At 40.0% G+C, this 10,254-nt stretch overlaps 1 protein-coding gene across 4 annotated transcripts in view; it reads right to left on the bottom strand.

The window, feature by feature from the left end:
- The window catches only part of ASXL2 (ASXL transcriptional regulator 2), a 148,214-nt gene that overhangs the window by 48,302 nt on the left and 89,658 nt on the right, over positions 1–10,254 (bottom strand). For all 4 annotated transcript variants that reach the window (XM_081797081.1, XM_081797084.1, XM_081797082.1 and 1 more), the window contains one exon: positions 7,873–8,023. In XM_081797081.1, the coding sequence (XP_081653207.1) occupies positions 7,873–8,023 (151 nt within the window). The remainder of the gene's footprint in view (positions 1–7,872; positions 8,024–10,254) is intronic.

Here is a 10,254-nt window from a genome sequence, read left to right as displayed (position 1 = left end):
GAGAGGGAGGAGGGTCAGAGGGAGAAGCAGGCTTCCTGCCGAGCAGGGAGCCCGATGCGGGACTCGATCCAGGGACTCCAGGATCATGACCTGAGCCGAAGGCAGTCGCTTAACCAACTGAGCCACCCAGGCGCCCCCTAGGGCTACATTTTAAAAAGGATAAAGATATTAAGAATAGGACACTGTTTAGGGGCGCCTGGGTGGCTCAGTCGGTTAGGCGTCTGCCTTCAGCTCAGGTCATGATCCCAGGGTCCTGGGATCGAGCCCCGCGTCGGGCTCCCTGCTCAGAGGAGAGCCTGCTTCTCCCTCTCTCTCTGCCTGCTGCTCTGCCTACTTGTGCTCTCTATCTCTGTCAAATAAATAAATAAAATCTTAAAAAAAAAAAAAGAATAGGACATTGTTTGAAAAATGAACATTAAAGGCTGCATTTTAACTTCATCAAGCCCCTATTTATAATCTTTATTTAAAACAAATGACATTTATTTCTTGGTAGACATTATGTGTACTGCAGGTAATTTCAGTGTACAAATTCATGTGCAAGACACATATTTCTGTAGTTCTCATATCAGCACAAAGCAGTGGGAAATCAAACCTTTGTTATGATTTTTTGCCTTCCCTCCATTCCAACGTTTCCTGGGTTTCATAGACCACTGGTTAGTGCTAGGACACCAGTGTTTTGGCCCACAAAGTCCCACAAGGACTGAGACACTGTTCATAATCCTATCTTACAAAGTGGCACTTGGAGAAAAATAATCTCTCACACTTCTATACTACTTCAAATGAAACCAATTAATGTCACCAATTAATCTCATCCTATATCAAGGAAATCTACTACCCAGAACAAATGATCTTCAAGAGTGGATTGGAAATGAACGCTTTTTTCTTTTTTAAAGATTTTATTTATTTGAGAGATAGAGAGAAAGAGGGAGAGAGAGCGTGAGCAGGGGAGGGGCAGAGGAAGAAGCAGGCTCCCTGCCGAGCAGGGAGCCCGATGTGGGGCTCGATCCCAGGACCCTGGGATCATGACCTGAGCCGAAGGCAGATGTCCAAACGACTGAGCCACCCAGGTGCCCCAGAAATGAACTCTTTTAACCCAAATACCAGTGACTAGAAAACTGAACTAACATAAATGTAGAGGTCACTTTTAGGCAACAGGCTTGAGCAATGGAATGTAGAACAAGGCAAAAGAGCCGAGGTGCTGAGGACAGAAGGGCCCATCAGGGGACCCACCTCAAAATATCCATAAGCCCTAACTGACCAATGGGCTACTTACAACCAGGCACAGTTACCAAAAACGGGGAATATTCCATACATCCCCATCTGTCCTAACTCTCCCCCTTTTTAAAGAGTCCTCACCACCACTTTGTGCAGATAGTCCCCTTTGCTGTCCTGCCCGCTGCTCCCTTGTGGTATATTCAGTAAACTTCGATCTCTTCGTTCTGCCTCAGGTGAATTCTTTGCCTGGCTGTGTTACCAGAGCCACAAGCTTCCACCTGATTGTCGCCCCACATTTGGGGGCCCCCGTCCAACTGGGAGAGACACCACAATAAACAACAGTCAGTAGAAAAACAAATCAAAGCTAGTGTATTTAATGAACTGGAATTTAAATAAAAACTTGAAAAAATAGTAATAAAAATAAATTAAAATTAAAATTAAAAAAACTCAGTGTATTAACTCAGATCTTAAATGGACAAGAGGAGGAAACCAACAGCAAAAGGTCTATAAACAAAAATTTTGTTCCCTGGGGCACCTGGGTGGCTCAGTCAGTTAAGCGTCTGCCTTCGGCTCAGGTCATGATCCCAGGGTCCTGGGATCGAGCCCCGCATCGGGCTCCCTGCTCAGCCGGGAGCCTGCTTCTCCCTCTGCCTGCCGCTCCCCCTGCTTGGGTTCTCTCTCTCTGTCAAAAAAAATCTTTTAAAAAAATGTGTTTTTTTGGTTCCTCGTGGTATGTGGCTATGAAAATTTGGAACAGTCAGTGGGGTTGCTATTCTCTGATCCATACATACTACATTTCTTAAATCTCCTAAGAAATCACTTTATGCAGAGCAATACCCTATAAATAATGGAGACTAGCACTAAAGATGAACAGTCTGATCCGTACTTCTTTCCCCTTCTTTCTTTCCACAAATCTCCTTTTCCACCCAAACTTACCTTCATATGGCCTCCTTTCTACCTTCTTGTCTTTATATATGTTTTCTTTCCGTGATACAACCTGTCTTCCTTAGAGGTTATACTCCCAACAGAAGGAAGTATATTAAAATATTCTATAGCTCACACAATACTTACTAACCCAGGTCAAGTTAACAACTTCCTTCTCTAATGCAGCCATAACATGACACATATAAACACTTGTTACTTATTAAAGTCATTTGCTAACTGTCTGCTTCTTTTTCTATACCTCTAGATATGGATGGGGCCCCCACCTTATTTAAATTGGTTTCCCAAATACCTGGCACATAGTACACACATACTGGAGAAAGAATGAGTGTGGCAAGCATTCTAAATAGAGATATTTCTTGGATTTTTTTTTTTTTAAGATTTTATTTATTTATTTGACAGAGAGAGACACAGAGAGAGAGGGAACACAAGCAGGGGGAGTGGGAGAGGGAGAAGCAGGCTCTCTGTGGAACTTGGAGCCCGATGCGGGGCTCAATCCCAGGACCCCGGGATCATGACCCGAGCCAAAGGCAGACGCCCAACGACTGAGCCACCCAGGCGCCCCTATTTCTTTGACTTTGTAAGTAAACTAATGAATGGCCTAAATAATACTTCTCAAGATTATATCCTGATCTACTGGTCCTCCAATGTGGACTGCTCAACACTTAAGAGCTCTCTTATTTAGGAACATATTTAGTATCTGATTAGGAAAAAAAAAATGCTTGCTTTCATATAAATACAAAGACATAATAAAATAATAACAATTTTTTTAAATGTTAACAAACTCTGATCAAAAGACCTGCAGTTACTTGTTATTTGATTTAAAAACCAGCCCCCCCCAACCCCGAGTAGAGAAATGAGTTTTTAAGCTTAAAATTATTTCCAGAAAATTATTTAAAACAAATTTTGGAACTTGAGGCTTGAACTCACAACCCTAAGAGTGAGACCTAAACCAAGATCAAGACCTAAACCGAGATCAAGAGCCGGACGCTTAACCAAGTGAGGCACCTAGGTGCCCCTAGAACTTGAGGCACTTAAAGCCAGTTTTACATAGTTTACTGAAGTAGTCTCAGGTTGCTGGACAATTACTACTACCCACTGAGTATACATTCAGAAGGTACTACTTTTCAGATATATTACAGCATGGAAAATTTTCCATTTCAATGGATATTATATTGAACAAGGTCAAAAGGATATAGACTATCCACATTAGATGCCTTTGAATTAAAGGCTTTACTGAATAATCCCTATTTTATTTCTTCCTGAAGATATTCAATGGGCCCCTCTCAAGTATTAGAAATACTATCAGAAATAATGAAGCAATAACATCAAAACTGAAGTTTAGCCTTCTACAGTTGAAGGATTAATAGCTGAAAGACTGATTAACAACTGAAGTATCCAAAATTGTTTTAATCTTCCTAAACAGCAATCCCTCTCTTAAGGGAGAGTTTTTATTTTCACCAGAGTCTGTCTTTTTTTTTTTTTTTTAAAGATTTTTATTTATTTATTTGACAGAGAGAGACACAGTGAGAGAGGGAACACAAGCAGGGGGAGTGGGAGAGGGAGAAGCAGGCTTCCCACAGAGCAGGGAGCCCGATGCGGGGCTCGATCCCAGGACCCTGGGATCATGACCTGAGCTGAAGGCAGACGCTTAACGACTGAGCCACCCAGGCGCCCCCCCCTTTTTTTTTTTTTAAAGATTTTATTTATTTATTTGACAGAGAGACACAGTGAGAGAGGGAACACAAGCAGGGGGAGTGGGAGAGAGAGAAGCAGGCTTCCCGCCGAGCAGGGAGCCCGATGCGGGGCTTGATCCCAGGACCCTGGGATCATGACCTGAGCCGAAGGCAGACGCTTAACGACTGAGCCACCCAGGTGCCCCACCAGAGTCTGTCTTTTGAGGAATTTTATTTCCAGAAGTTAATAGACTGTTAACTTCCCACACCAAGTGCAGTCTACCTCAAACTTGGCAGGCTGTGGCTACTGATTAATATTCAAATAATCCCCTAATCAAAGATGGAGAGGCCATACCTGAGCACCTTTCCTTGCTTCTGGGTACCCTACCTATCCAAGTCCTAATAGTGGAGCCACGTTTAATACATGACAGAGCTAATAAAACCTCTGACTCAGCCACCAACCACACCACAGAAAAAGAGAAGATCTCTCTCAAAGATTGCTCTCCACATAACTTAACTTTGCCCAAAGGAGTTTTTCTCCCGAGTATACTTTTTAAAGGAGACATTATATACATAATCATCCCCATTCAGTAAACTTACATACAGAAATGATATTAGAGGGCAGGCAGGTCTTTGGTATTTGAAATAACTCCAAACATAGTATTTATCAAATTCCTGATTTAAAGTAGTTTTGAACAAGCAATTAAATTAACATTAGTTTATGCCCCTAGGAAGAATTAGTAATTCCTTGTAAGTAAAAAGGTGTATTTTATGGAATTAACTTTTTTCTTAAGACACTTTAAAAGCAGGCCAAAATTTAATAAACTTTCTCTACCAGAAGATAAAAATACTTCTATCGTTGTTTCATAGAGCAATATTTATATTTTATTTTGGGGAAAAGGCAGAGACTTTGCTTAGCTATGATTCTGCAAAAAAAGCAACAGAAAAAGTTGATTTTAATCTTTTTTTCTGGATTTATTCCACCTTACCTTGGCTTGGAATTCCATAAAGCTCTCCTCTGAACATTGTTTCCTGTCTGATAATTAGGAACCCAAACTATGAACTTCTAAGTTCTTCCACTTTACATGGAAATCAATAAACTAGTTTTAATATTGGACTGAATTTCAAAGTTCTGTTCTCTGTTCCTATTTGCTTAAAAGGTATATCTATTATCAAGAGAGTTTCTATCGATTTTCAACCAGAAGTATCAGTTTTGCTGTCAGAGCTCTTTATTTTTGTACATAAAAGGAAGTGGGTTTTGATACTATCTCAATGTTCTTCCTGTCTTACAATGCATTTGAAATAAAGTGATGTCAGATTGAGAGTAAAAACCCTAAATAAGACAAAGGAATAGGCACAATTACTTTGCTTTACCTTTATTAATAACTGTAACTGATTAAGAAATGCTCTTTTGCACGCTGTTCCTATTACTGCTAACTACAAGCTTTCCATGTTAATCTGCACTGGAGTACAAAAACTTTCAGAGATTATATAATATGTACCTAAAAATTTACATACCTATGCCACATGCCATATGTATGACCCATGAACGAGAGAAGCACATCCTATGAGAAACTAAATCATTCCTCATTGTTGGTCGCTCAGCAAAGAGTAAACATGAAATCCATATGACATCACGTTCATCTCTTACCTTCACCTTCCAAACACCATATATAGCCCATTCTACTCTCAGTTTTTTGTGTTTTTTTTTGTTTTTTAACGATTTTATTTATTTGACAGAGAGAGACACACAGCGAGAGAGGGAACACAAGCAGGGGGAGTGGGAGAGGGAGAAGCGGGCTTCCTGCAGAGAAGGGAGCCCAATGCGGGGCTTGATCCCAGGACCCTGGGATCATGACCTGAGCTGAAGGCAGACGCTCAACGACTGAGCCACCCAGGCACCCCCTACTCTCAGTTTAAGAGACTACCTATAATCAGAAAAGATCTTTACAGAACATCTCCTCTTAATGTAAACTGACGATAAATATTCAATAATGTGATAATTTCTAGAAGAGGAATGAATACAAAGGCAGTTCAGTAACAGTTTATCTGGACCACAATTCTGAATTTGCTATTACTTTGCTGTTAAATATCTTCTATTATAATGCTAAATATAGTGCAAGGTTATGCTATTTAAATCTATTAACCTATTGACACTGGGATTCTGTTGTTATTTCTTTTTTTTTTTTTTTTTAAAGATTTTTTATTTATTTATTTGAGAGAGAGAGAATGAGAGACAGAGAGCACAAGAGGGAAGAGGGCAGAGGGAGAAGCAGACCCCCTGCTGAGCAGGGAGCCCGATGTGGGACTCGATCCTGGGACTCCAGGATCATGACCTGAGCCGAAGGCAGTCGCTTAACCAACTGAGCCACCCAGGCACCCTCTGTTGTTATTTCTTAGATCTTCCTGTATCGCCATACACCTCAACTTCTTAGAGATCACCTTTAACAAACATGTAACAGCCACTACTCAAAACAGCTACTGTTCATATATGGCTATTGAAAAGTGGAAAGAATGACCTCTGAGACCACGATTCTGTTCCCAAATTCACTAGTCTGGCCTACTTAGTTACTGATTTTCCTGTCTTTAGACATATCCAGAAACTGTGAATCTTGGGGCACCTGGGTGGCTCAGTCGTTAAGCGTCTGCCTTCGGCTCAGGTCATGATGCCGGGGTCCTGGGATCCGGCCCTGCGTCAGGGTCCCTGGTCCACGGGAGGCCTGCTTCTCCCTCTCCCACTCCCCCTGCTTGTGTTCCCTCTCTCGCTGTGTCTCTGTCAAATAAATAAAAAAATCTTAAAAAAAAAAGATACTTAGTAGACTCTGAGGAGTTTAAGGCCCTGGACCACACCTCCTTTCACTACTGACTTAAAATCTATCTCAAGAACACTGGTTACAGAAGCAAGCTTTACCTTGACTTTATTCCATTTGTTCCTAACATCTGAGGTCTGGGTTACTCTCCAAGTGATAGTGATCTTAAGGCTAAAATCGTCTGATTACAAAATTTGCCCAAATTGTATGTGTGGTAGCTTTACCAGAGAACACAAATGATGCCACCAATTATCTGAGTTCTCTCCAGGAGTAGCACACACATGAATGCAGGGATGGTAATGAATCAAACTGTTTTTCTGATGCAGTTCCAAATCAATAGTTCCAAAGGCACTTAAAATTAACGAATCAAGTATTCCCACAAACATAACTCTAGCTTCTAGATCCAAAGACAGCTCACCTGTAACACAAACCGAAGAGGATATCCAAGCTAGGGAAATTCTTGGATGTCATTTTGTTCTAGAGTATCACTATTATCAGTCCTTGTAAAGGAACCATCATGAGTTGGCTTAAATCTGCCCTGCTATATACAGCTAAGTTTATAAATATTGAGGTAAAACAAGAAGACTCTGACAAGAAGCTACATATAATTAGCAAGAACAGGTAATAAAATGTATTCTTAAGTGGAAAATCCATCCCAGCGATGCTGCAGCAACAGACATCATTCCCTAAAAAATGTTTTTTGGGTAAGCTACGAAGCAGACACCAAGCAGGGGAGAGCAAAGAACAGCAGACTAAATTTAGTCTTTGCTAGTAGAAATGAAAAGCATTCTTTTCCTGGTAAGTAGAGAGCTGTTAGAGCAGTAAGTGCTCAAATTTTAGAAGAGAGGATTAAAGAGGCAAATCAGACAAGAGCATCCTTCAAAAAGGCTCAATATTAACCCAAGTAAAACCTAGAGAGCCATGTTGTCCAATTGATAGCCACTAGCCACTTGTGGCTATTTAAATTAAAATTTAAAAAGAATAAAAAATTCCGTTCCTCAAACTGCCCTAGCTCAAGTGCTCAACAGACATACTGTTGTTGGGTTGTGTTGTGTTGGACAGCACAGACACAGAACATTTCCATCTACAAGAAAGTCAACTGGACGGTACCAATCATAAAGGGAAAGGAAGAGACGGACTGTCCTGGGTCTGAAAAGAGAGGAGCTACTAAAACAAGGGCGTTTGTCCTAGAGCATTCAGTACTTTATTGAGAGATCAGGTGGATTTACCTTTCCTTTTCCACCTGCTCTTTTTCCCCTCCTTGTTGCTGCCACCATCACTGCTGCTTCCGCTGTTCTCAGAACTCTGGGAGTCTGACTGACCATCACTGCTTTCTTCCGAACCTTCTGATAGCTCTTTCACCCCATCCGGCACATCTTTCTGAAAATATAGGCATCCAATTAGGATCAATCACTACCATTTCAGCAAATAGGAATTAAATTTCTGATATGCATTGTTGCAACTTAACTGTGCTGATTAATTTTTAGTATTATAGGATTCAGTAGCAGAACCAGCAATATTTTCTGAATTCCTGTCATCTCTCTTCTTTGGGTCAAATTAGCTAACGTTTCCATCTACATCCAAAGATAAAAATTATACATGACAATCATATGAAAGCACAACAGAGAAATCTAATTTCTTAAATTCAAAACAACTGGGTATATGTTAAGTCCAAGTAAATGAGATGTTCAGAACAAAAAAACTATACAATAACAATTTTGTAAAAGGTAGATATACTCATCATCCAAGGATATATATTTGTGTGTATGTACCATTAAGCATTGTGAGTTGAGCTGACTCTGGATAGGAAGAAATTGTGCATTATTTGAATCTAATTGATTCCTAAATAATGGTTAATAACTAGCAAGAGTCAAATACAAAAGGAATAATCTAAAATTTTTTTTCTATTTTTAAGTAAACTCTTCATGTGGGGCTCACACTTACAACCCCAAGATCAAGAGTCGCAGGCTCTACTGACTGAGCCAGCCAGGCGCCCCAAAAGGAATAATTTTTTTTTTTAAAGATTTTATTCATTTATTCGACAGAGAGAGACACAGCGAGAGAGGGGACACAAGCAGGGGGAGTGGGAGTGGGAGAAGCAGGCTTCCCGCCAAGCAGAGAGCCCGATGCGGGGCTCAATCCCAGGACCCTGGGACCATGATCCGAGCTGAAGGCAGATGCCTAACGACTGAGCCACCCAGGCGCCCAAGGAATACTTTTTTTAAAAAACTCACAGGAATCTTTGGTTTCCACTGAATAATGAGAATGCTAATCAGAAAAGATACCTCTGTCAGCACAGTATGTAGGAGATACAGTAGGACAGGTGCAAGATCAAGAACTAGAAAACTAAGACTTTCTGGAGTTGAACTCTGGCTTTATCTTCTCCTAATTATGCAGTCTGATCAAAGTCTTAACCCCTTATGCCTCAGTTTCCCTGTCTGTAACATGGAGATAATAGTACCTACCTTAAAAGATCATTCTGAAATTAAATGAGTTAAATGTAAAATGCTTAGAATAGTGCCTGGCATATAATAAGAGCTCAATAAATATTAGCTACTACGTATGCATGTAGTATATAAAAATATACACATATAAGCAAACATATTAGTGAATTTCTAAGTTATGAAACTATGGCTAATTCTTTTTTCCTCAATATATTTTTTTATTTTCCCACATTTTATAATCAGATAAAAAATAATTCTAACATGTGACCCTCCTTCCTACAACTGACACTCACATTACAGCCAAGATAATAACCTCTCCTCTAGTAAGGAACTATTACTTCCCACTTAGGTTTATATCTTCGTGCCATTTCTCTCTAAGACATTTCCTATGTTTATATCCTCGTTCCATTTCTCTCTAAGACATTTCCTATGTTATATACTTTCTTAAAATACACATCCCATATTTTTCTATCCTTTCCTTCAAATGTGGAACAACTTTTACAGAGTTAGTTGCCAGCCAGACCTCCTGACCTGTAGGATCAACAAGTATTTTTAAGTACAAATGTAATTCTTAAAGCTTAAACTTGTAACCCTTCCAAGATCAACTGGTCAACTGTGCATGCCCCAAATCTCAGAATCATTTCACCCCTCCTTTTACCCACTCCATAGTATACATTTTATTTCTCTAATGTCTCTTGCCTCTCTTTAACCACTCTCATAGTTCAGGCCAATTATCTCTTGCAAACAATCCCTTAAATCTATCCGATTTGAATTATCTTTCTAACACAGATTTGATCATACTATTCTGAAAAACCTCTGCCATCTCTCAGTGCTTTCTCTCTCGAAACTGCTAATTCAGGTTTTCAAAAAGCCTCCAAAATTTGATCTTCACCTAATGTTTACCCCGCCCCCAACTCCTTACCTCACTAGCCCACACAGATGACGGTAACCACTTCAATCTACTCTAGTTTCAAATCCATTCTGAATCTCTCCATCTGTGCCTTTGCTTAAGCTAGTTCCTTATCCTGGAAGGTCCTTCCCCCCATTACTTACCAGCCAAAGTTCAATTCAAATCTTACAAGTTAAAACAAAAACAAAAGTTTTCTAGATCCTCTTATTCAAAATTAATCTTTATTTCTCTACACTATGACGATGCCTTATAGTACA

This window comes from Leptonychotes weddellii, chromosome 10, assembly GCF_054177405.1.
Source record: "Leptonychotes weddellii isolate Sample4059 chromosome 10, ASM5417740v2, whole genome shotgun sequence".
In the NCBI taxonomy this organism is placed as follows: Eukaryota; Metazoa; Chordata; class Mammalia; order Carnivora; family Phocidae; genus Leptonychotes; species Leptonychotes weddellii.
Note: the sequence above shows the minus strand (reverse complement) of the source record. Positions and strands in the feature narration are given on the sequence as shown.